This window comes from Hylobates moloch, unplaced genomic scaffold (genome assembly GCF_009828535.3).
Source record: "Hylobates moloch isolate HMO894 unplaced genomic scaffold, HMol_V3 SCAFFOLD_5, whole genome shotgun sequence".
Taxonomy (NCBI): domain Eukaryota; kingdom Metazoa; phylum Chordata; class Mammalia; order Primates; family Hylobatidae; genus Hylobates; species Hylobates moloch.
In genome coordinates this window covers 53,229,569-53,256,742 of record NW_026652280.1, presented here as the reverse complement: position 1 = coordinate 53,256,742, position 27,174 = coordinate 53,229,569, and the positions used below count along the sequence as shown (strand labels likewise).

Below are 27,174 nucleotides of genomic sequence, written 5' to 3'. Positions count from 1 at the left end.
GTGATTGTCGTCGGAGGCAACAGGGCAGCTTTGGACATAGAATGAAAGGGGTTGATGCGTGACCAGAATTGGAGAGTAGTCGAACTCTTGAGCAGATAAATGATGGTCGTTTCCTGGGCACTAATCTTTTCTCATCCCTTCCCACTCTGCATCTCATTTTCAAATGGAGAAATGTAACTGCCTTGCAGGATTTCTCTTGGGTACCTGAATTTAATCTCAGAGATGAAACAACATTTTTGGAAGCAATGATTCTTAAACATTGTTCTGGGCAGCCAGGTTTGAGAACCACTGGAATAGAGGAATTGCCCCAAGGAAAGGCCTCTTTTTGGTAGCACTGAACAGAATTGAAATCTTCTTTATGTGTCATAGTTGTTTCTTTAATCAACGCTAATCTTTATTGAGCATCTATAGCATATAGGGCCCTGGGGCGAAATAATACTTTATAGCTACATAGTTTTAAAAGCATGTCATTATGTGCTATGGATTTTAAAATAATTTTATGATAAAAAGGTAGGGAGAAAACTAAGAATCCAGAAATTCTGAGCTGACTCATTCAGTAACAGTCAAGTGGCCACACGCGGCGGCTCATGCCTGTAATCTCAGCACTTTGGGAGGCCGAGGCAGGCGGATCACGTGAGGTCAGGAGTTTGAGACCAGCCTGCCCAACATGGCAAAGCCCCGTCTCTACTAAAAATACAAAAATTAGCCAGATGTGGTGGTGGTCACCTGTAATCCCAGCTACTTGGGAGGCTGAGGCAGGAGAATGGCTTGAACCTGGGAGGCAGAGGTTGCAGTGAGCCAAGATCGCACCACAGCACTACAGCCTGGGCGATGAGCAAAACACCATCTCAAAAAAACAAAAACAAAACAAAAAACAGTCAAGTAATGGATCTCAGACTAGAACCCAGATGACTTTTGCATTAGGGGTATGGTGCTCTTAGAAAGAACATCTAGGTTTCTGGAATGTCCTGAAGCAGGAAGCTGTCTCATGATAATATCTTGACAGCATTTTTGTTTTGTAGGTTTGACTTGTTAATACATTATAAATCATTTCAATAAAGAAATAATGCAACAAAATCTGATGGTAAATTTTAGGGTTTTTTTACTTCCTACCTTCATTTTTAATAATTTCATTTTCCCTGTGAATTCTGCTTTCTTGTTTGTCCTTTGTTTCAAGTTTAGCCAGTAAATTTGATATTAGTATTTACACCTACCTATTTAAAATGGCAAGAGCCAGAGTGGCCAGACCCTGAAGATAGATTGTAATTTATTTCACAACAGATTTACCTAGAGCAAAACAACATAAACCATTCTATGTGGTAATGCCATAGAGAAGATTGAACTAGGGCATTCTTTCAAATAAACTAAGTTAGAAAATTAATATTATTCAAGTTTGAAAGTAATTAAAGAACACCATCAGTGAATCCATTATAAACCATAGTGCAATTTAATCCTAGTTCTAAGTGAGGAGGAAAACACTCAAGTTGCTATAAAATAACGTATTCCATGCAGCTTATAAGAAGTATGGCAAATAATCATTTAAAATATAAGAATTACCACACTGTATCAAATCTGGGTTCATCTAACTCCATATGGTCTGAAGAATACACGCTTATTTCCTTTAATAATCATGGATTTAAAAATTCCTTTTTAATGTTTATTTCTCATTTGCATTTTTTTTTTTTTTAAGACAATGTCTTACTTCTGTCACCCAGGTTAGAGTGCAGTGGCATGATCATGGCTCACTGCAGTCTTGACTTTCCAGGCTCAGATGATCCTCCCACCTCTGCTCCTGACTAGCTGTGACTGCAGGTGCAGGCCTTCACACCCGACTAATTTTTTTGTGTTTTTAGTAGAGACGGAGTTTCGCTGTGTTGCCCAGGCTAGTCTTGAACGCCTGAGCTCAAGTGATCCGCTTAGTACTATGATTTTATGTGGTGCTTTCTTTGAAAGAACATTAATGAATTCTCTTACATTATCACTCATTTTGTTTTTCTCAGCAGATGTTCAGGAGTATGCCTCCCGTATTTTTGTTAGACTAGACACATATATTGTTCCAGGTGCTAGAGTCATTAAGATGAGAAGTGATGGGGATTGAAGGTTGTTAAGTCCTGACTCAAAACTTTGTGTTATATTTTTGTGTACCCATCAAAAATGGTATGAAGACTAACTGGTGTCAGCCTAAATAACAGAAAGACTTTTTAAAAGAATAAGACATTCAATTGGTAATGGAGCATTGCAGTGGGAATACAGGTGCCATAGTAAACTATGTGTGTTCAGGGAGGTAAAGGAAGACAAAAGTTTTTTTATTTTTAATTTTTAAAGACTCAGGGTTTCGTTTTGTCGCCTAGCCTGGAGTGCAGTGGTGCCATCATGGCTCACTGCGGCCTCGATCTCCTGGGCTCAAGCAATCCTCCTGCCTCAGCCTCCTGAGTAGCTAGGACTACAGGTGCATGCCATCATGCCTGGCTAATTAGAAAACTTATTATTTTGGTTAGAGACAGGGTCTTGCTATATTGCCCAGTCAGGTCTCAAAATCCTGGCCTCAAGCAGTCTTCCTGAGTAAAGGAGGACGGGTTTTAAAAGGAAAAATGAGAATTACATAGTTGTTTTGAAATGATTATCCTTGACTACAAAGCTCAGTAACAAGGGCGACACCAGTCCGAGTTTAAATAGGCAGTTGCTGAGCAGATGATGTCTTTGCAGAAGTATTTTTTGTGTACTGTTGCTATGGCCTTTGTGCAAGGTTGTGGTTTTGGCAGTCTATTGGGATAGTTTTTGTGATTAGGCATACAAGCATGAGAACCCTCTCTTCTTAGTCTTCCCTAGGTCTATTTGTTAGAGCTTTGTTTTTTGTTTTCTTTCAAACACAAGTGACTTCATTTTGATTCTGACAACTTTCACACTGGTAAACAATTTTTGAATATTACTGGCTTTCATAATTAAAATACAGGAATACCTAATAAGGAGCATCAAGGAGGACAGTGCAGATAACAAGGAAATAAGCTGGGAGTGTTTCTCTTGAGTTTCAGTCTGAATGCATAAAATGAGACCTGTATATTACTTTGTATAATTTAAGCCTGATCCCTAGAACTACAGTACATGAATATGATCTCAGCTTCATTGAAATCTATTCTCAAAGAATAAGGGCAATTGAATTATTCTAACATTTCTTCTCTAGGGGCATTAGTTGCTATAGGATTTCTTACCAGGACATGTTGTGTTTCTTGTTACTTTTTTAAAGTAATACACATAAGTTGAATAAATTGAACTCCAAAAATTCTGTTTAGAAGTCTGTCTTTTGGCAAGACCGTGGCACATTTATATTTGCCATTTATGAGTTTAAGTTCACTATCAATAGCTGGCTCAAATACATGATGACTGTTTTTCTACCTGTTTTGTTTTGTTTTGTCTTGTTTGTTTGAGACAGGGTCTCGCTCTGTCACCCAGGCTGGAGTGCAGTGGTGCGATCTCGGCTCACTGCAGCCTCCGCCTCCTGCTTTCAAGTGATGGTCTAAGAAAATACTTTAGACCGGGCGTGGTGGCTCACGCCCTGTGTGATCCCCGCTGGGATTACGCCTGTGATCCCAGCATTTTGGGAGGCTGAGGTGGGCGGATTGCTTGAGGTCAGGAGTTCGAGACCAGCCTGGCCAACATAGTGAAACCTAGTCTCTACTAAAAATACAAAAATTAGCCAGGCGTGTTGGTGCATGTCTGAAATCCCAGCTACTCAGGAGGCTGAGGCACGAGAATCGCTTGAACCTGGGAGGCAGAGGTTGCAGTGAGCTGAGATGGCACCATTGCACTCCAGCCTGGGTGACAGAGCAAGACTCTATCTCAAAAAAAAAAAAAAAAAAAAAAAAAAAAAAGAAAATACTTTGTTAAAATGGCACATAAAAAGTCCTTATCTTTTAAAGATATATTTTGAAATATTTGTGGATACAATGATATATCTGAGATTTGCCTTAAAATAATTGAGGGTGGCAGGGAAGTGGGTAGGGGTGTAGATGGAAACAAGATTGATCAAGAATTAATCATTGTTGAAGCTGGGTAACGATATAGATGGTTTTGTTTTATCTTGTCTGTTTTTATACATGCTTTAAATTTTTCACTATAAGTTAACAATTGGAAATCGGATTTATAGGGAGATTTAAATTGAGTATGGTGAAATAAAATTTAAATTCCACTCTAAAAATAATGTATGTGAGATAGTAATGTTTTTCACTTTTGAACAAGATAATTTTGCTTCGTACAAATTTAAAGTAGGCATTCTTGTTATGTTAAGATAAAGGTATATTTATGGCTGGGTGAACACAATCTGTTGTTTAAAACTGAAATCTTATCCTTTTCTAAAGCCTTAAGTTGAACAACTATATTGATAGTTCTCATTGTTTCAGGTAGTTCAGCAGCCTTCAGGAGGCAATGAAAAACAAGTGACCACAATTTCACATTCCTCAGCATTGACCATTCAGAAATGTGGACAGAAGACGATGTCAGTGAACACCGTAATACCTACTAGTCAGTTTCCTCCAGGTAGATGCTGGTCCATCTCAGTCCCATCACACTGGGTTAGAACATGAAGGGGTTTTGTGTAACTTTTTTGTTGCTGTGTTAAGAGAGGTTTGGTCTTTAAAGTTGGCCCCCATTGAGAGAAAACAGAAAGATAATGATGAGATTTCTCTCCCCAGACGGAGTCTTGCTCTGTTGCCCAGGCTGGAGTACAGTGGCACGATCTCAGCTCACTGCAACCTCCACCTCCCAGGTTTAAGCATTTCTCATGTTATCAGCCTCCCGAGTAGCTGGGATTACAGGCATGCACCACCACAGCTGGCTAATTTTTTGTTTTTAGTAGAGACTAGGTTTTACCATGTTGGCCAGGCTGGTCTCAAACTCCTGACCTCAAGTGGTCGATCCACTCACCTTGACTTCCCAAAGTGCTGGGATTACAGGTGTGAGCCACTGCGCCCAGCTATGATTACATTTCTTTTTACATACATAGAAACTTTTTAGGGTTATATGTTGTTTTGGAATAAAAAAAGCAACTATCATGGTATTCTGTAATTTGATAAAACAACCTACTAGTAAATAAGGACTTATTTAACTTATAAAATTTGCTATAGATTATTTCTTCTTAAAATGTAGTTCTTTCTTTATGTACACACTTGTATGCATGTACATGCATGCATATGTATGGAAATCAGTCTTACCCAAGTCAGGTAGACTGGGAAATCAGTCTTACCAATGTCAGGTAGAGCTTTATGTATTTTTAAAAAACACCAATATAAGCAATGTATTATTAACATGTTTCAGGTGCCTTTTACTCATGATATTTTTATAATACTGCTAACATAGACTATCTAAAAAGACTATCTAAACAGAAATGGAAAGATTCTTATTTTATAAGATTATTTCTTATTCAGGGAATAAATTCATTGTCATGTTTGAATTTAAGCATAGTTCTAGGGCAGCTTGGAATTTTCTTTGATTATTCTGTATATATAAAAAATTGTTGTCCTGGATTTTTCCTAATGTGGCATGATTGCTTTTTTTGTATTCTATTTTTTCTTGTTTTGTTTTTATAGCTTCCATTCTAAAGCAAATTACTCTGCCTGGAAATAAAATTCTGTCGCTTCAAGCATCTCCTACTCAGAAAAATAAAATAAAAGAGAATGGAACATCATGCTTCCGGTAAGAGAATAAATAGTTAAATTTGGTTTAAGGAAGTAGTTTTTTTTAAAAAAGGAGAGATGACAGAATAATACCTTAATAAAATAGATATACTGATGCCTTTTTACAAAGCTAACAGTACTTTATTGAGTATAATTTATAAACAATAAAGTACACAACTATTAAATGTATAGCTCAGTGAATTTTGTCAAATATATATACCTGTGTAATCATCATGCCGATCAAGATACTGAACATATTCATCACCTTTATGCACCTTTGAAATCAATTACCCTTATCCCCTGCCTCTGGCAGCTACTGTTCTTACGTCCATCACGATAGATCATTTTTGTCTATTCTTGAACTTCACATAAATGGAGTTTTACATTATTATGTACCCTTTTGCATCAGACTTTTTTACTCAGCATGTTTTTTAGATCATCTGTGTCATTTGGAATATTAGACGATGGTTCTTTTGCATTGCTGAGAAGCATTTTATTTTATGAAATTAAATTTGTTGATCTTTTTTGCTATTGATGGACATTTGGGTGGTTTCCAGTTTTTCTGATGATTATATAATAAAGCTTCATGTGCAGAATTTTATGTGAACATATGCTTTTGCTATCTAGAAATATGATTGATGAATCATTAGGTAAGTGTGAATTTTGGGAAGGAAACTACCAAACTGTTTATCAAAATGACTGTATCATTTTGCATTTCTGTTATTGATGATGAGAGTTCCAGTTCCTGTCCAACTTTGTGAGCAATTGGTAATTCTCAGTTCTTCGATTTTTTAAAATCCGTTTTAATAGGTGTGTGTTTATTATTGTGGTTTTAGTTTGCATTTTTCTAATGGCTAAAGATGTTGATCATCTATTTTTGTGCTTATTTGTTATTTATATATCTTTGGTGAAGTGTGTGTTCAAATTTTTGGCCCATTTTTGTTTCTTGCATTGGTTTCTTACAATCAAGGATTTTTAAGAGTTTATATATGTATAAACAAATGTTATATTTGTATATATTTCTTATATATACAAATATATAGATTTTTATATAATTTCTCCCTTTTGCATTTTTATATATACAAATATATAAACAAACATAACATTTGTATATATATTTGTATCACATATTTATTTATAAATATTTATATTAAAATTGTATATATACAGAAATATAACATTTGTATATATAGAAATTATGCAGTTAAAGTGGGGGAAGCAGAGAAAATAGAACATGTACACAATAGTTTTTACATAGGTAATAGATGGGAATTAAAGGATGACGATTAAGAAAAAGGGCAAGCCTGAAACTGGAGATCTTCTGGAACAAAGCATAGGAGAAAATCTTTGTAATCTTGGGTTACACACATTTCTTAGATAACACATGAAAAGAGCGATCTACAAGAGGAAAAATTAATGAACTGGAATTCAGAAAATTAAAAAACTTTTGCTCTGTGAAAGACACTGTCCAGGAAATGAATAAACATGCCACAAGGAAAATGTTTCCAAATTGTTTATCTGGCAAACATTTGGATCTTAAATATATATAGTATATATTATATATATATGCATATATTGAATATATATTTTTTAATTGCATAATTTATATATATTTCAATATAACATTTGTATAAAATTTGTACCTTAGTTTTCCTTCCTCATCCCCCCATGTACATTTTATTTGTAGGTCTACTTTTATATGCATATGTTAAAATGTTCACCATCGGTCTTTTTTTCTGTCGTGTTCTGTCATCTCTTGGTTGGATGAAGTTCATCTGCTGGTAAATTCCTCAGGAAAGGCTCATAGGTGTAGAATGCCCTAAGTCATTGTTCCCTAACGTTTTTGGCACCAGGGACTGATTTCATGGAAGACAGTTTTTCCACAGACCAGGATTGAGGGGGAGGGGATAGTTTCCACTTTAGATAATTAGGCATTAGATTCTCATAAGGAGCACACAACCTAGATCTCTCGTATGTGCAGTTTACAGTAGGGTTTGTGCTCCTGTGAGACTCTAATGCTACCACTGATCTGACAGGAGGTGGATCTCAGGCAGTAATGCTCGCTTGCCCACCTCTCACCTCTTCCTGTGCAGTCCAGGTTCTAACAGGCCACGGACCGCTACCAGTCCATGGCCTGGGGGCTGGGGACCCCCGTCCTAAGTTGTTGTATGTTAAAACTATTTTTCAGTGTCTTTTGATACTTGAAGGACAGCTTGGCTGGCTGTGAAATCAACACTTTTTGTATTACCTTTTTTTTAAATGTTGCCCCATCATTGTCTTATTCTTATTTGATCTTTTTGTCTGAAGAACTTCAGGATTTTTTATTTTTGAAATCTCATAGTTTTGCCCTAGGATATGTTGTGAAGGTGGTGGTTCCTCAATTCCTATTTGGCCCTTTCAGTATGTAGATTCTGGTCTTTTGTAATTTTTGGAAAGCATTCTTGGATTATAGTTTTAAATATTAGTTCTTGTTCACGATTTTGTGTGTGTGTGTGTGTGTGTTTCAGGGACTGTAATAGTGTGGATTTTAGTCCTTTTGCCTCTCTTTCATTCCCATTACTTTGTCTCTGACCCTTTTTTTACCCTTTTATTTATGTCAGTTTTCCCCTTGTTTTTCCACCTTTCTTCAATGCCTCTTTTATTAGAGTTTTGTTTGTATCTATTTGCCCTGGGAAACCTGTTTGGTCCTTTTTTGTCTTGCAACGCTCTAAATTTTCCCCTTTTGCATTTTCTCCGCTTCCAAATGGTGCTTCTCCCTCTCCTTTTTGCCTTTTATTCCTTCCAAGAATCTACACATTTCAGTCTGCCGATTTAAATTGCATGTAGTCATGCTTTGATTTATGGGAACACCTTTTTAGCATTTTCTGACTTGGGATGTATTTAGTCTTATGCCCACCACTGGCTCTGCCCTATCTCTCTTTTCTGCAGTTTTTTTTCCATCTCTTTTTGCCTATAGCAAGCCTTGAGGCGTGGGGTGGGGTGGGGAGGGGTAGATGAGATTGAGAAGATGAAAAAGTTTGCATGGGATTTGTTTTTTTTTCCTTTGTAGTTTGGAGTTTGGGTATTCTGGAAGACAGTAATCCAGGCAGTCATCATCATCTTTCAGTTTAATGACTCTTGACAAAAAGCTAAACCCATGTACCAAGTATCACTGTCAGGATACATGGAATATTTTCAATACCCCAAAAAGAGTCCTTTGCACTCCTTACCAGCCAGTCCCCACATTACACCTCAGGTTCTGCACAACCATTGATCTGCTTTCTATCATTGTAGATTGGATTTGGATTTGTCCTTTCTAGAGTTTTGCATGAGTGGCATCTGTCAAAATCAAATTAAAAATGTAGAGGTAGGCCGGACACAGTGGCTTATGCCTGTAATCCCAGCACTTTGGGAGGCCGAGGCAGGTGGATCACTTGATGTCAGGAGTTCGAGACCAGCCTGGCTAACATAGTGAAACCCTGTCTCTACTGAAAATATAAAAATTAGCAGGGCATGGTGGTGCATGTCTGTAGTCTCAGCTACTTGGGATGCTGAGGCAGGAGAATCAGTTGAACCCTGGGAAGTTGCAGTGAGCTGAGATTGCGCCACTGCACTCCAGCCTGGGCGACAGAGCGAGACTCTGTCTCATTAAAAAAAAAATGTAGAAGTGAATCTCTAAATTTAACATTTTATTTGGAAAGAAAGAATTGCAGTTCAAAGCATGCACACAGACCAGATCATGTCTGGTATGTCCGAAGAACAAAGAGAAGGCTGGAGGCTAAAAAAGAGACATGACATGAAATGCTCTTCAAGAAAATTCGTTGGCACTGTTAAGGTTCTGGGAAGCTGGTCAGCTCTGATTGACATGTGAAGGTGGTAGGCAAAATAGTTCTAGAGTTGCAGCAAGTTGTCTCAGCAGTTATAGATTAAACTGGTCTCAGGTTACAACAGGCAGTTTCAGCAGCTGGACTCGCAGAGAATTACATTTCTAGAGCAATGTTTTGTGCCCTGCATGCTTTTCCCCTGGCTTCTCTATTCTGTTTTAGTTGGGTATGATATGAGTGACCCAATTCATATCATCAATATTCACACATCATACAGTTCATGTTGTGTCTGGCTTCTTTTGGTAGCATAATGTGTTTTATATACACCATGTTGTTGTATGTATCAGTAGTTGCATTTTTTATTGCTGAGTAATATTTTATTATACAGGTATATTGCTTTTGTTTGCACTGAATTATCACTTTATCTGTTGATGGATATTTGGGTTGTTTACGGTTTTTGGCAATGATAAAGCTTGCTGGGAACACTTGTGTCTGTATCTTTGTATGGACATAGATTTTCTTTTCTATAAATACATAGAACAGAATTACTGAGTCATATGGTAGGTATATAAGCATATGTTTAACTCTATGGGAAGCCACCACACTAGTTTCCTAAATGGTTATACCATTTTTCCATTCCCACCAACAAAGTATGAGATTTTGTTCTAGTTGCTCCGCATCCTTGCTAACAATTGATACTGCAGTTTTACTTTGTCCCTTCCTGCCCCCCCCCCACCCCCCCCAATTTTAGCCATTCTGGTTTGGTATGTAGTTGTAGCTCACTGTGACTTTAATTTGCATTTCCCTAGTGACTAATGATGTTGAGTGCATTTGTGCTTATTGCCCATTTATGTGACTTCTTTTGTGAAATATCTGTTCAAATATTTTGACTGTTTTTGTTTTAATTAATTAATTTATTTATTTTGAGACAGAGTCTCGCTCTGTCATGCAGGCTGCCAGGCTGGAGTTCAGTGGCGCGATCTCGGCTCACTGCAAGCTCTGCCTCCTGGGTTTATGCCATTCTGCTGCCTCAGCCTCCTGGGTAGCTGGGACTATAGGCGCCTACCACCACACCCTGCTAATTTTGTTTTTATATTTGTAGTAGAGACGGGTTTTCACCGTGTTAGCCAGGATGGTCTCAATCTTCTGACCTCATGATCCGCCCTTCTCGGCCTCCCAAAGTGCTGGGATTACAGGCGTGAGCCACCGCTCCCGGCCTGTTTTTGTTTTATTTTAAGAAACAAGGTCTTGCTCTGTTGCCTAGGCTGGGGTGCAGAGGTGCAATCCTAGCTTACTGCAGCCTCAGACTCCTGAGCTTAAGCGACCCATCTACCTCAGGCTCTCAAGTAGCTAGAACTACAGGTGTACATTACCATGCCCAAGTAATTTTTTTATTTATTTCCCATTTATTGTAGAGACAGGGATTTCACTATGTTTCCCAGGCTGGTCTTGAACTCCTGGCCTCATGATATCCTCCCACCTCAGCCTCCCAAAGTGCTGGGATTACAGGCATGAGCCTTTTTTTTTTTTTTTTTTTTTGAATGGATTTTTGCTTTTGTTGCCCAGGCTAGATCAAGGACGACCTCACCTCACCCAAGTGATTCTCCTGCCTCAGCCTCCTGAGTAGCTGGGATTACAGGCATGTGTCACCATGCATGGCTAATTTTGTATTTTTAGTAGAGATGGAGTTTCTCCATGTTAGTCAGGTTGGTCTCAAACTCCTGACCTCAGGTGATCTGCCTGCCTCGGCCTCCCAAAGTGCTGGGATTACAGGTGTGAGCCACCGTGCCCGGCCCGTTTTTTTTTTTTTTTTTTTTTTTGAGGCACAGTGCTCTACATGTTCAGAGAAACTTCTCTAGTAAAGAGCTATAGAAATGATCCCTGAAAGTATAGTCTTCCTATTGCCTGTTTTTAAACTGAGAGTTTTTGTCATGAACTTTTTCTGCATCTATTTAAGGTGGTCATTGATTTTTCTTACTATTCTAGGATAGTGAATTACATTGATTTTTAAATTTCTGAATGTTCTTGCGTTCCTGGGGTATTAGCCTTTTTATTTATTGCTGCATTGATTAATGTTTTGTAAGAGTTTTGTGTTGATATTCATGAGGGATTTGGTCTATAGTTTTTTGTTCTTACAGTGTGTTTGCCAGGATTTGGTATCTGTGATTATATTGGCTTAAAAAAAATGAGTCATAGTCTTTCCCCCTCCTTTGTTTTAAGCTTTTGTGTAGAATTGTTATGATTTCTTCCTTAAATGTATGAATGAATTTACCATTGAAACTAGATAGGTCTGTTGTTTTCTTTGGGAGAATGTTTTTTGACAAAGTCAATTTCATTGATAGGTATAAAGGTATTTAGATTTTCTATTTCATTTTAATGCCAATTTCATGAAGTTGTATTTTTTTAAGGTTTTTGTACATTTCATACTGATTTTCAGATTTATCAGCAAGAAATTGTTCCTAATATCTTTTGAATGTGTATAGATGCTTTAATGGTAGTATAGTATATGCATTTTTCAAGGATTTATTTTTGTAGTTGACTTTTTCAGTCATGAAGTTAATTTTATTTCTTTATCCTTTTAATGTCTATAAAATGTGTAGTCTCCCTCTTTTTATTAGTAGGCTTTTATCAGTTTTATTAATTTTTTTGTTAAGATAGAGTCTCACTCTGTTGCCCAGATTAGAGTGCAGTGGCACAATCATGGCTACTGCCGCTTCAAACTCCTGGGCTCAAGCCATCTTCCCAGCTCAGCCTCATGAGCAGCTGGGACTACAGGTGTGCATCACCATGCCTGGCTAATTTTTTTAATTTTTATTTTTTGTAACAATGAGGTTTCACTATGTTGCCCATGCTGGTCTTGAGCTCTTGGGCCCAAGCAGTCTTCCTGCCTTGGCCTTCCAAAGTGCTGGGATTACAGGCATGAGCCACCATGCCTGGCTTGTTTTCTAATGTAGGCATTTATTATTATTATTATTATTATTATTATTATTATTATTATTAATGTAAGCATTTAAAATTATACATTTCCTCATTTGAGCTGAGGCTACAAGATAAAAAAAAAACAAACAAAAAATCCTATCAATTTCTCCCTAAATACTGATTTAGCACCCAACTGATTATAGGGTGTGTTTTGTTTTGTTTTGTTTTGTTTTTTTGCCTTTCCATTCATGTCAAGATAGTTTCCTTTCTTTTAATTTATTGGTACAAATATTTGGTGCTTTTCTGGAATATTTTGTTTTCTAATACAGTTTTGTGATCAGAGAACATATTCTTGAACATATAATTTCAATTTTATTAAATTTATTGAGACTTCTCAGTGTGGCTAATTTTGATTAGTATCTCATGAGCACTTGGGAGAAAATATGTATTATTCAGTTTGGGGAAGTAGTTTTTTGTTGTCTACATCAGTTTGGTGAAGGTGGGTGACAGTATTCACATCTTCTATATCCTGGGCTTTTTTTTTGGTTTTATTTTTCAGACTGTTTTCCATCACTTATTTAGAGTGGGTATTAAAATCTTGCACTCTGATTGTTTTTTTCCCTTTGCTTGTTTTTTCCTTTAGTCCTGTCAATTTTTATATTATGTATTTGAAGCTCTGTTATTGGGACATCTCAAGCCACTAGTCATGTGGCTGCATAGACTAGGGAGTGCTTTCAGACCAAAAGACATAAACTCACAAATTTTACCCATTACTGTTCCCATCATCCAAGGGTTGACTTACCTCTGTTTTCTGCCTGCTTTTATTAAGTCTCCAAATGATGGCCTTTTAAAAACTGTTTGTAGATTTTGTAATTGTTATTGATCAAACTATTGTGGCATTACTAGAAACCACGACCATCATTTCTTTTTTAATGGATTATTGTCCTGTGGTATAATTGTTTGCCTCTATGTTCTTGAACAATTAATTGTAGTTATTTTATTGTGTGCATGTGTGGTTTTCTTTGGTTGTTGTGGTTTTGTTTTGTTTTTTTTGTTTTTTTTTTGAGCCAGTCTTGCTCTGTTGCCCAGGCTGAAGTACAGTGGCACAGTCATAGCTCACTGCAGCCTTGAACTCCTAGGCTCCAATGATGCTCCTGCCTCAGCCTCCCAAGTAGCTGGGACTACAGGCATGTGCCACCATGCCTAGCTAACTTTTTTTTAAATTTATTTTTGTAGAGGTGGGGTCTTGCTGTGTCTCCCAGGCTGGTCTTGAACCCCAGGCCTCGAGTGATCCTCCTGACTCAGCCTTCCAAAGCGCTGGGATTATAGACATGAGCCACCACACCCTGCCACTTGTGGTTAAAGTCAAATGCTTAATGTTTCCAATGTCTGGGTTACCTGTGACTCTATTCTGTTATCTGGCTTTTTAATCCTGTTTCTTTGCTGCACTTGGTAATATTTAATTAAATGTCAGATCTGTATGAAAAAAAAATTGGTAAATGCCTCACTTATTTATAGGATCATGGTCCATTCATCTCTCAAGTTCTGGCAGCCTTGGACTTCAACTTCTTGTCTCTCTGTCCTCATGAGATTGCCTAATGCTCTGGTGGCTTTTCTGCCTCTTAGCGGCTGCTGTCTCTGTGGCTTCTTAGTGTCTTGTTCCACATCAAGAATCAGCATGTGCCCAGAGGAAAAACAACATGGAGAAAATTGGGGTTACTTCAGTGAGGTTCTCTTCTCTCAGGGCTGTCGTCCCTCAAGACCTGGCTCCCTCGGCAGCTCTCTGATGCCTTCAAATAAACTTAAAATTGTTCTGGCTTTATTAGTTTCTTGTCCTCAAAACAATTGTCTGATATGAGTAATGGTCTGTAACAGAAGCAGAAGTCCTTTTTAATTCTTTATACTTCTTTTGTGTTACAAATATCTACTAGAGTTAACGTTTTGCAGTTTACTTTCTTTTACGGTATATTTTGATGAAGAGAAATTCTTAATTTTAAAGTTGTTGAATTTGGCAGTTTCTTTTATGATTAATACTTATGCCTTATTTTAGAGATCCTTCTGGAGATCACAAAAATAGTCTCCTATATTGTCTTCTAAAAGTTTTGAAGTTTCATATTAAAATTTTTTTTTTTTTTTTTTTTTTTGAGAAATGGTCTCTGTCACCTAGGCTGGAGTGCATTGAGTGGCACTATCATGCCTCACTGCAACCTCAAATTCCTGGACTCAAGCCTCCAGAGTAGCTAAGACAACAGGTACACGCCACAACAATTGTCTAGTTTTAAAATTTTTTGTAGAGATGAGGGTCTCGCTTTGTTGTCCAGGCTGGTCTCAAACTGGTAGGCTCAAGTGATCCTCCTGCCGCATTCTCCCAAAGTGCTGGGATTACAGGTGTGAGCCATCATGCCCAGCCTATTTGAATATCTTTTTGTCTTCAGGAGTTAAAATTTGGTTTTTGTTTTCTCCTATGGTTTGGAGGTTTAGAGATCCTAATTCGTTTTTCCCCGTATAGGAAACCACTTGTTCTAGCAGCAGCATTGAATAATTTGTCCTTCCTCAGTGATCTGTAATGTCTCCAATGTCATATATATATATGAGTCTTCTCTTTTTTTAATCTTTCTTTTTTTTAAGTGCCTCTAATCGATAGTTAATCGTTTTAATCTCTTTCATTATATTGGTTAATTTTAAAATTTCCAAATCATACAGTTTAATTTACTATAATTTCAAAAGAAGTTTTATATTTGGTAATGTATATTTTCTACCTACTTCTCCTTCTTCATTTCCTTTTCTTCCTCCACTTTCATACTCCCTCCACTTTCATACTCCTTGGCTCTACTTGGGCTTTTGCTGTTCCCTATACATTTAACAATCAACTTGTTAAATTCTACCAGTAATCTGTTAGAATTTGAATTGGCATGGCCTGAGTCCATAGGCCCACTGTCTTCCAGCTGATTTATTATAATTTGGATCCTTCTATGAACATGATTTATATCTCCATTATATATACCTTTTTAAATATCTTTCAATAAAGTATAATTTTATTTATACAGATTCTGCATGATTTGTTGCATTTATCTGTTAGATTTATTCCTAGATATCTTTCTTGTTGTTATTATAAGTAATATTTTTGGTAATTGCCTTTTCTTTTACTAGCATAGAGAAATTCAGGACTTAACAAGGCTGTTGGCATATGATTTTTTTATTATTTCTAATAATTTCTAGATGATTTTAGATTATTCCTTATACATTTAACAATCAACTTGTTAAATTCTACCAGAATCTGTTAGAATTTGAATTGGCATGGCCTGAGTCCATAGGCCCACTGTCTTCCAGCTGATTTATTATAATTTGGATCCTTCTGTGAACATGATTTATGTCTCCATTATATATACCTTTTTAAATATTTTTCAATAAAGTAGTATAATTTTATGAAGAAGGAGAAGTAGGTAGAAAATATGCATTTCCAAATATAAAACTTCTTTTGAAATTATAGTAAATTAAACTGTATGCTATTGGAAAATTTAAAATTAACCAATAAAATGAAATAGAGATAAAAATAATCTAGAATCTAAATAATCTAAAATTATTTATATAGACAATGTCAAGATTGAGATTAGAATTATAGGTTGACTGTTTTGTTTTTTTGCTTTGAAGATGCTATTCCATTGTTTTTGGGTGTTCATATAAAATATATGTTCATATTTAAAGATAAACATGCAAGAAAGTATCCTTGAGTCAAGCTACAGGGAAATAGTAATACATTTGGAATTCCAGTGACTTCAAACATAGGATGATCAAATAGTAAGTGTTAAAAAATAGTATAAAGTATTTAAAAATAAAATACGGAATCTCAAGAATGAGCAAGAAACAATTTATTTTTAAAAATGACTGCAAATACTTGAAAAATAACCAAATAGGACTTTTAGAAGTAAAAAATTTCAATAAATCTAAAACTTTGTTGGACAGATAAATCAGATTAAACAAGGGTCTAAACTGAGTTTGCCTTCTTCCAGAGAGGATTTGTGACTGTTTCTAGTAGACCCAGGGATTACTATTGACTTGGAACCACTTTAGTCTTGTTCCAGGGAACTTGACTTACCCAGGTGTCTCAGATACAGTTTTCCCACTGTAATCAAGAACTAGTGCTAGCCACCGTAATTTGCCCTTGAGGCAATTCTTCCTTTAGGCTATGCTTATTGCTTATTTTTACTGACACCTTTTTTTTGACAGGTCCTGTGAACCAAACAATGGAATGAAAATGTCTTATGCTGTGTAATTGCTCCTCAGTAAATCTAGTCCACTTACTGCCTGAAGGAAAAATGTCACTATAAGTATTTTCTTTGGGAAATTTCTGACTTACTACTTTCGCCCATTTATGTGTTGACTACTTACTGCTTTCCAGACTTATGTACATATGCTGGACAGTAGTCATTCTTTGCTGTATATATTGTTAAGTATTTTTCTTCTAGTTTTTTGTTTAACTTGGAAATTTGTTTTTAGTGTTTCATATATGGAAATTTTAAATTACAGTATAAAGTTTAGCAGTCTCTTCCTTTATGGCTTTTGAATTCTAATGTATCCTTTCGTGTTATGAGCCCAGAATGATGTGCTTCTGTATCTTCTTCTAAGATACCTGTATGCACTTACCTCAAATATAGATATTTACCTTTATATCTTCAATAATTCTTGATTTTATTTTTGTAAATGTGTGAGGCAGAGATTAAATTTTCCTCAAATGAATTGTCTCAGCAATAGTTAGTAAAGAGTTCATCATCTTTACCTTTCTTATTTGCAATGCCATCTTTATCTTATAGTAAATTCCCATTTATAAAAGGCAAATTTCATTTTAGTGATATGTTTTTGTTATATTTATTTATTTTTTTGAGATACACTTTTACTCTGTTGCCCAGGCTGGAGTGCAGTGGTGCGATCTCGGCTCACCACAACCTCCACCTGCCGGGTTCAAACGATTCTCGTGCCTCAGCCTCCCGAGTAGCTGAACTACAGGCACGCGCCACCACTCCTGGCTTATTTTTGTATTTTTAGTAGAGACGGGGTTTCACCATGTTGGCCAGGCCGGTCTCAAACTCCTGACCTCAGGTGATCCACCTGCCTTGGCCTCCCAAATATTTGTTTTATTTTGATATTACTATTTTGGTGTTTTGATTGTTATAACATCTTTATTTATTTTTCTAACCCATAGTTAAAGTTAAGTCCTTTTTCTATATTCCTTTTTATTGAAGGTATCTTAATTTTACTCGTTATTTTTCTCTTGTGCATGAATTTTAGAATCAGCATGGCAGTTCCATGAAGTTTGTATAGAATTGTGTGATTAGGTTAATTTGGGTGGTGGGGGCAGAGAATTGGCTTAAAGAATTTTCTTTTTACAATATAGAAGATTCCCATCTGAAACCATGGTTATATTTGTTAGAATTTGATAAGGTTGTAGGTAACAGAAAAAACTGAAAAGCCATTGCATAAGCAAATTATCTCTCATATTCAGAAAAACTGAATTGCAAGGATCACGGTCCGTGGTGTTAGGGATCCGTGCTCCATGTTTGCCTCCTTTCTGTTCTTCAGACACACTAGTCATGGTCCCGCTGTACAATTTTATTTATTATTTTCTTTAACTTTTTAATGTTTAATTTTGGGGGATACATAGGTGTATATTTATGGGTTACATGAGATTTTGATAAAACCCACTGTACAGTTTTCGATGTGGTATGCACTGAAAGCTGTCCCTCAGTCTTCATATGACATGGTCTTTCATATTTCAAATCTACCTCCTTAGGTAAATTTTGCTTGGCCAACCAATATAAAGTAGCGTCCACAGTGATATCTGCTGTCTTGAGGTACTTATCTAAAATTATTTTGTTCATTTATTTGTTTACCCTTGCTTCCATGTATTTCCCACTTCTTCTTAATGGTCTATGAAAGCTTACAATGATTGTTTAGCATTGTATGTATACCGAGTGTTTAGAACGATGCCTGTTTCGTAATAGGCATTCAAATATTTGTTGAAATGGTGAGTTTTGAAAAAGTATTTATAATCTCAGCTATTTCTTAGATATTTTTGTACAAAGATTCACTTTTCATTTTTGTACAGTACTTTCTAGTAATTCACAGTCACACATGGCTTTATGCATATCTTTTCATAGTGATGTCTTTTTAAATTTAATTTTGCTTCCCTGGATACTTACATCACTTCAGTTATTTATTTATTTTTTAAGACAGAGTCTCACTCTGTCTCGCAAGCTGGAGTGCAGTGGCACGATCTTGGCTTACTGCAAGCTCTGCCTCCTGGGTTCACGCCATTCTCCTGCCTCAGCCTCCTGAGTAGCTGGGACTACAGGCACCCGCCACCACACCTGGATAATTTTTTTTTGTATTTTTTTAGTAGAGACGGAGTTTCACTGTGTTAGCCAGGATGGTCCCGATCTTCTGACCTCGTGATCCACCTGCCTCGGCCTCCCAAAGTGCTAGAATTACAGGCATGAGCCACCGTGTCCAGCCCTACTTCAGTTACTTTTTAAATGAAACTGATAATAGACCCTCGATGTTGGGTTGGCTCTTTTGTTAAATAAGAAGAAATAGTAGCAAATAGTATTAGCTCTTGTCTTGACCAAACTGTATGACATTTAATAATATAGAATGGTATTTTCATAGTTTTTTAAAACTATTTTGTTATCCTTTTTGGGGGGATTCATTTGTGACTTTTTCTGCTAAGAAGATTCTGTTTTCTATTCTGTTTGTCAGTATAGCTGGGGTGAATATGGGAAGCTGTATTGTGCTTAAACACCAGAGGGTGCCAGAGATTCATGTTCTTTCCATCATACTTCAGAATCAGAAGTGGCAAACAGGATAGTACCTCTGCATGTTTGCATAACTGTATTTCAACTGAAGATATGATGATAATCAGGAATTAATATCAACATTTTTATGTGATAACTTAAAGTCCTTATATTTTAGAGATACATAATAAAATATTTATGGATAATATCTATATACTATATCTGGTAGTGAAGGTGTTTTAACAACTAGGGGTTTTAGTGTGATTTTTATTACTTTAAAAAGACACTCTTGGAAAATAATATAGGACCAGATTATGTGCTATTTGCATAGATGGTATTACTCTACCAATTTTAATGTCCATTTTTTCCATACTGCAGGAATTAGATTCTCTAGTATATATTAACTTGTTTAACTTTCATCATATATAATGCATTGTTTCATGTATTACGAGTCTGTTTGTCCTTGTGTATGCTCACACCTGTAATCCCAGCACTTTGGGAGGCTGAGGTGGGAAGATCACCTGAGGTCAGGAGTTCGAGACCAGCCTGACCAACGTGGCGAAACTCCATCTCTATTAAAAATACAAAAATGAGCCGGGTGTGGTGGTGCGCCTGTAGTCCCAGCTACCTGGGAGGCTGAGGCAGGGAGAATTGCTTGAACCTGGGAGGCAGAGGTTGCAGTGAGCCGAGATGGAGCCATTGCACTCAAGCCAAAAACAAACAAAAAACCCCCCAAAATTAGTTGGGCATGGTGGCGCATGCCTGTAATCCTAGCTACTCGGGAGGCTGAGGCGGGAGAATAACCTAAGCTCTGGAAGTGAAGGCTGCAGAAAGGTGAGATTGCGCCACTGCACTCCAGCCTGGGTGTCTTAATAAAAAAGAGAGAAAAAAGAAATGAGGTTGTTGAACATTCCGAGTGAATTATATGAGTATATGAGTGAAGACTTGGAGATTATATTGTGAAGTCTTTCAAAGTTTTTAGTCATATTTTGTCATAGTAAAGTTATGTTCAGGAAAATTTATCTGTGTACTTTAGTGCAGAATAAACTGAGAAGGAGGACGTTAGAGGTAGCTACACCATGAAGTGAAGGTTGAAGTTATATAGGCAGGAGATAGGGCATATCTGATTTATTTGTCACGAGCATTCTCAAGAATGATGAAAGCCAAGAGACAATTATAATGCTGTGGTGTGAAAAATCTAAAAATTTCTTGTTAAGAAATTAAATTAGGCCAGGTGCAGTGGCTCATGCCTGTAATCCGAGCACTTTGGGAGGCTGAGGTGGGCGGATCATCTGAGGTCTGGAATTCGAGATCAGCCTGGCCAACATGGTGAAACCCTGTCTCTACTAAAAATACCAAATTAGCTGGGTGTGGTGGTGCATGCCTGTAGTCCCAGCTACTTGGGAGGCTGGGACAGGGGAATCACTGGAACCTGGGAGGTGGAGGTTGCAGTGAGCCGAGACTGCGCCATTTCACTCCAGCCTGGCAGCCTGGGCAACAGAGTGAGACTCCGTCTCAAAAAAAAAAAAAAAAGAAATAATCAAATTGAGAACATGAATATAGGAAAGAGCTAGTACATACTTTAGGAAGCAATTGATAACTAAATATTTGCTAATATACTATAGATCAGCAGTCTCAGAGTTACCCAGGGAACTTGTTAAAATTTTGGTTTCTGGAGCTGATCTAATGTGGAATAAAATCTCTGGAGATTGGGTGTGGCAGGAACTTGTATTTTAAAAATCCTTATCATATTTCTGATGTTCATTATAAATTTAGGAACTATAAGTATATATAGACCAGCATTTGACAGACATTTTCATGAAAATGAATGAAGTGAGTCTGTCACTTAAGGGAAAAAAACCTGACAGTATTTTTTTTTTTTTTTTTTTGCCAATGATAAAGTTTGAGTTATCAAGCAAAAATGAAAATTTTGCAAAACTTCTATCTATTACCATGAGTTTGACAGCTTTCCAATAGTTATATTTTCTGATTTGATTGGTGGAGATACGTGTAATTTTGGATTATGTAATAGAATCTAAATTTGGAAGAACTGTATAACTCAGTGAACTAGTATTTTCCATATTACCAATGGATGATGTTGCAAAACCATGCCTGAGGAACAGATCCCATTCAAAATGCAAGAGGACCCATGGATTTTAAAAAGATTTGTAAAAATAGAAGGCAGTACCACTCTTATTCTATTTTTAAATTTTGATATGTTAATTTTCATTAAAGTATGTTATTTATGGTAATATATATTTGTTATTTTTCAATGAATAAATAATACCAATTTTTAGTTTCTGATGCAGTTTTAGTTTCTAATACAGTTTTCACACAAAATTACATGAGAGGGTCATTTTCACTCCCATTTTACAGATAAGGGGATCAATGAATAGAGGTGGGAAGAAACTTGTCCATGGTCATCCTATTAATATTTATTTTTGAGATGAAGTCTCACTCTGTCGCCCAAGCTGGAGTGCAGTGGCGCGATCTCAGTTCACTGCAACCTCTGCCTCCCGGATTCAAGTGATTCTCCTGCCTCAGCCTCCCGAGTAGCTAGGATTAGAGGCATGCAACCATGCCCAGCTGATTTTTGTATTTTTAGTAGAGATGGGGTTTCACCATATTGGCCAGGTTGGTGCTGAACCCCTGACCTCAGGAGACATGCCCACCTCGGGCTCCGAAAGTGTTGGGATTACAGGTGTGAGCCACTGCACCCAGCTATCCTATTAATAATGGTCAGAACAGGGACTGAAACCTTGATCTCTTTAGAATCAGTACTCTTAATTTTTATAACTCAGTATTTTTCTTAGTGTGGTCCTTAGACCACTTGTATCATGATCATTTAAGTGTGCCTGTTAGAAAACTCCAAATCCCGGGCCCCCTCATAGGCCTACCAAATGAGAATCCTGGGTACTGTGTGGATGTGTGTTTGACATTGAGACCTGCATTTTAAATATACTTCCTAGGTGTTTCCTAAAAACACTGTTGCTTGAGAAGTACTGCAGTATGCTACGCTACATTTGAGTTAATAAGAAGAGAGGGAAATTCCCGTGAGAAAAACAACTTTAAAGCATAGAAGAAGGAATAAGCAGGATATTGTGTGAATTTACTGACTCACTGTGGTAGAGAGGCTCTGCTTGAGAGAGGTGAAAAAAGAATATTGAAGGCAAACTTTATTACGGATTTAGTAATCTAAGGAAATAACTAGATCTTAAAATAAAAGTTTTTGTTTATATTTTTAAAACTCATTTATTTGACTAGGTAATGTGAACATTTTACACAGAATTTATAAGGTACAAAAAGGTATGCAATGGGAAAAGTAAGGGTTCCCCTGACTTCTTTATCCCCCTATTACCCAGGTTCCCAGCCTAGAGCCAACCAGTTACCACTTTTTTTCAGTTTCTTATGTATTGTTCTAAGTATAGTATTTTTTTTCTTGGGTACAGTATACTTTATTGATGGTACATGACAAGATGGAGTTCCCTAGATACAGTATTCAACACAGATGGTAATATATAATACATACATAATGTTTTGCTCTTTTTTTTTTTTTTTTTTTTTTAACCACTTAATAGTAATCTCGGAGATTGTCTCATCAGTACATATTCACTGTGATTTTGATATTTTTAACGAAGTTCCATAATGATGGACATTTAGGTTGTTTCCATTGTTTCATACTAGGAAAAAAGCTGCAGTGTTAGGTGATGAAGATGATTAATATGATCAATAAAATTAGTTGGAATTTAAGGCAAATACATTGATTAGAAAAGAAGACAGAGTAAGAACTACCATAACAGAGACAAATGTGTGCTCTCAAGAGTTCAGCATTGTAGCAGTCAGTTGGACAAATGATTTAAAAGTGTAAAACCAGCATTTCTAAAGTAGGCATTCAAAGTGGATCTGGGACATAGATAAGGCTTTGAAAGCTTTGAAAATAAGAAAAAAGCAAAGGTGCTGGGCGTGGTGGCTCACACCTGTAATCCTAGCATTTTGGGAGGCCGAGACAGGCAGATCACCTGAGGTTAGGAGTTTGAGACCAGCCTGGCCAACATGGCAAAATCCTGTCTCTACTAAAAAAAATACAAAAATTAGCCAGGTGGGTTGGTGCTCCTCAGGAGGCTGAGGCATGAGAATCGCCTGAACCCAGGTGGCGGAGGTTGCAGTGAGCCGAGATCGTGCCACTGCACTCCAGCGTGGGCGACAGAACGAGGCGCAGTCTCAAAAAAAAAAAAACAAAGGAAGTTGAAGACTAGAACAGGAAGGGAATAGTCTGCGCAAAGTCCAGAATCAGGAGGAGCTATTCTATAGTGAGTAATGGAAGGAAGGGGGAAGAGTGCTAACTGCGGTGGTTACCTGGAAGACCTTGGATGTCAAGTTGAGTTCAGGGTAATGTGAAAGATTTTTGAATAGGAAAATAACGTGACTGACTTTACTTTAGAAGAAGTAGTCTGCTGTTGTTAGAGAAGTTAAGGGGATAGAAGAAGACATTGTAAGAAGGCAGGCATGAGCAGGCATTCTCAAAAGCTAAAGAAGTAGATCAGTTTCAGAAGCTAGAATGCAAAGTATTTGTGACAAACTAGTGATATTTTTGTAATATTTGCCTAGTTCCTTGTAACACTCCATAGAATCTTGAGATGGAAGGCTTTTTCTACTGAGGCACTATTAAGTTTGTTTTTCTGAATATCTTTTAAAACAGATTGTCTTTCACAGCACCTTCATCGAAAGACACCGCATCAGACCAGAAGACTTGAAGACTTGGTTTGGTGATTCTTACTTTCTTCTTGAAAATTAAAACCAAAGCAGAATCACAAATATCTCTAAACATCAAAGCCTTTGCTAGTGTCCTGACCTCTTATCTAGCCTTACTGATATGCTGCTAGAACACTGCTTTCCTTCAGTCTGCCTTCTTGACTAAAGTTTTAAATAGCTTGGGTGCTGTTTTTTGTGGCACCTTTTCCTCTTCCCTCAGTAGGGGTCCTCCTCTATGCCTGCCACCATCTGTAACCACGGTAACTAGAGGGAGCTGTGTTCAGCTTGGGGCTAGATAGAAGGAAGGATGGCAGGCAAGAACAAATCTTATTGAGTAGTTAGTTCCCTGCTTATTTGCAGGGAAAGGCTGCAAGATTCTAAAAGACATGGGACTGTCTCCTCATTGACTGAATTCTGTTCAGTGCTAATACTATGCTAGGTATTGGTAGTAAGTAGGCCTGGCACTGGTCTCTCCAGCCCGTGTGTGAGATGTCAACAAGGGCTGTACAGGGACCTTGCTAGAGAAGCAAGGTGCAGTTTCCAGGGGCCTGTGTACCTGGCGCACATCTTAGTTGACAGGCACTCAGTGTTGTATGTATATGTGTAAAGGTCATGTGGAGTTACCCCCACATTAAAACTCTAGTTTTACTTTAAAGCAGGGATGAGGTTATATCTCTACACTTCAATTTTTCTATCTTTGGTTTTCTTTATCTGAGTGTTTACTTATGTTACTTTCAATATCACCAATTATTTTGATTGGTCAATCCATATATATAGTACAACATTCAAAAGATAGAAAAGGGTATAATTGGTATAAAGTAAGCCTTCTTCCTATCCCTGGTTTTGTATTTCCCTCTCCAGATAATTTCTTATGTATCTTTCCAAAAATATATTATGTCTATGTAAGCATATTTATTTTCAAGGTGCAGTCTCTTTGTTCCGTGTCAGTCCAAAGAGAGCTGCATCATTTTTTTAAGTGGTTGAGAGGGACCTTAGAAAGCACCTAATCTGAGTTATGTATTTTTTGGAGGAGGAAACTGAGTCCCAGAGATGTTAAATAACTGTTAGGATTCTGTTTTGCAGTGATCTGACTTTTCATTTATGTTCATGTGTTTTTTTGAAAATAAATTTTACATAGTCCCATTAAAATTTTTTTACTCAGATTTTGGTCCATCTTTAGGCTTATGATTCCTTCCATTCTTAATGCTTTTGATGTTTAAATGTTTAGATGTTTAAATCTGGACACATTGACTTATTTATATAGGTGGCAGAGTGATTCTTAAAATCGTTCTTAGCATCCCATATCTCTGAGGATACCTTTGTGACATTTCTTTGCTCTGCATATTTCATTTGGTGGTTTGAGAGATTAAGTTTTTACTGTTTTCTTCCCCGTTACAAAGACATGCCTTTTAATGTTGAGCTTTTGGTATACTGTTTGTGTAAGACCATTGTTACTTCTCTTCATTTTTTCAATTGCTGTGTTTAGCAGTTTACTTTCCTTGAGTTTTTTTTTTAAACACAGGGTCTCACTCTGTCACCCAGGCTACAGTGCAGTGGCCTGATCACAGCTCACTGCAGCCTCTACCTCCCAGGCTCAAGTGATCCTCCCACCTCTGCCTCTGAAGTAGCTGGGACCACAGGCATATACAACCATGCCTGGCTAATTTTTTTTGTTTTCTATAGAGGTGGTATCTCCCTATGTTGCCCAGGCTGATCTCAAACTCCTCACCTCAAGCAATCCTCCCACCTTGGCCTCCCAGAGTACTGGAATTACAGATGATAGCCACTGCTCCTGGCCTACTTTCTTTTATTTTGCTTGCATCTCTTATTTATGTTTGAGTATGAGTTCTTTTCCCTCCATCCCTAATGTGTTGTTTTTTAAAGTTGAACACCAGAGGCCTTCATTTTTTGAGCATTTTACACTTATACTTTATTTCCTTTTTCTGTGCACAAATGCATTACCACAGAGAAATTTGTAATTTAAATCCTATTGACAAAAGACCATATTATATGCCATTTGGCCCATGCAATAAAGAGAAACAACATCTTTTTATTTAATCACATTATTGTAACTTATGTTATACATTGTCATATAAGTTATAACCCTGGTAAGATGCTTCCTGATAAGGATGCTATGAGGGAATTTTAGTATTTCTTTCCTCTCCCTCTTCTCTACCCTTAAATATATATACTCATCTTAGTGCTGTGGCCATGTAACAATTCCATTAGTTAAAAACAACTGTTTAATTTTGCTGATACAAAGCAAGGAGCCCAAACATCTTTTGTGTTTTTTATGCACATGTATGTATGTGTATATGTATATGTACATGAGTGTGTTTTATATTTTATATATTTTCAGGTAATTGCTGAGGATGTGGTTTAACGAATTCGGTTGGTATAGATGGAGCACACCAAAAGTCTGAAACAGAAAAACAAAACTGGTTTTATACCATTTGGTTTTAGAATGGCTAGTCTAGTAAGCTTCTTCCCAAGGGTCTTTATGTGGATATGGACCTTTCAGGACCAGGGAATTTCTGCTGCCCTTAAGTGGAATGAATGGTAGAGTACACTGGGGACAGCTGATGGACTTTTAACCATCTTGGATGAAAAGAAAGATGTCTGTTTTCATTTCTTTGTCTTTCATTGCAGAGGATTTATGGATGACTTGGTGTAACTCCAAATGCCTCTTGGTGTTTCTCATTTGCCAGACTGAGAGAGGGAAAGTTGGGACCTAGAAGACAAAGTTACTTCTGATTTATCCTTCTGTTATTAAATATACATTGGTGGTTAGAGACACTAATTACTTTCAAAAGCTTACAGGGAAAGCTAGCTATTCTTCACTTCTCTTGATTGGATGAATTAAGTAAAATAATGCCATTAGTTACAAGGAGAGACCTCTAATTCTTTTGCTCTCTGAAACTCTCTCTCTCTCTCTCTGTCTCTGTCTCTCTCTGTCTCTGTCTCTCTCTCTCTCTCTCTCTCACACACACACACACACAACCTAAAATGTATAACTTTTTTTTTTTTCTATTAGAGATGAAGATGACATCAATGATGTGACTTCTATGGCAGGGGTCAACCTTAATGAAGAAAATGCCTGCATCTTAGCAACAAACTCTGAATTGGTTGGCACACTCATTCAGTCATGTAAAGATGAACCATTTCTTTTTATTGGAGCTCTACAAAAGAGAATTTTAGACATTGGTAAGTGTACAGTTATGATTATTGACCTGATAGAAATGT

The 27,174-nt window shown here is 37.0% G+C and overlaps 1 protein-coding gene and 1 pseudogene across 4 annotated transcripts in view; one reads left to right on the top strand and one right to left on the bottom strand.

Annotated features, from left to right (window-relative positions):
- The window catches only part of TAF4B (TATA-box binding protein associated factor 4b), a 167,856-nt gene that overhangs the window by 61,735 nt on the left and 78,947 nt on the right, over positions 1-27,174 (top strand). For all 4 annotated transcript variants that reach the window (XM_032152604.1, XM_058438534.1, XM_058438535.1 and 1 more), the window contains exons 8-10: positions 4,398-4,533; positions 5,583-5,688; positions 26,966-27,135. In XM_032152604.1, coding sequence (XP_032008495.1) covers positions 4,398-4,533; positions 5,583-5,688; positions 26,966-27,135 — 412 coding nt within the window. The remainder of the gene's footprint in view (positions 1-4,397; positions 4,534-5,582; positions 5,689-26,965; positions 27,136-27,174) is intronic.
- Positions 11,296-11,369, bottom strand: LOC116469930 (small nucleolar RNA U3; annotated as a pseudogene).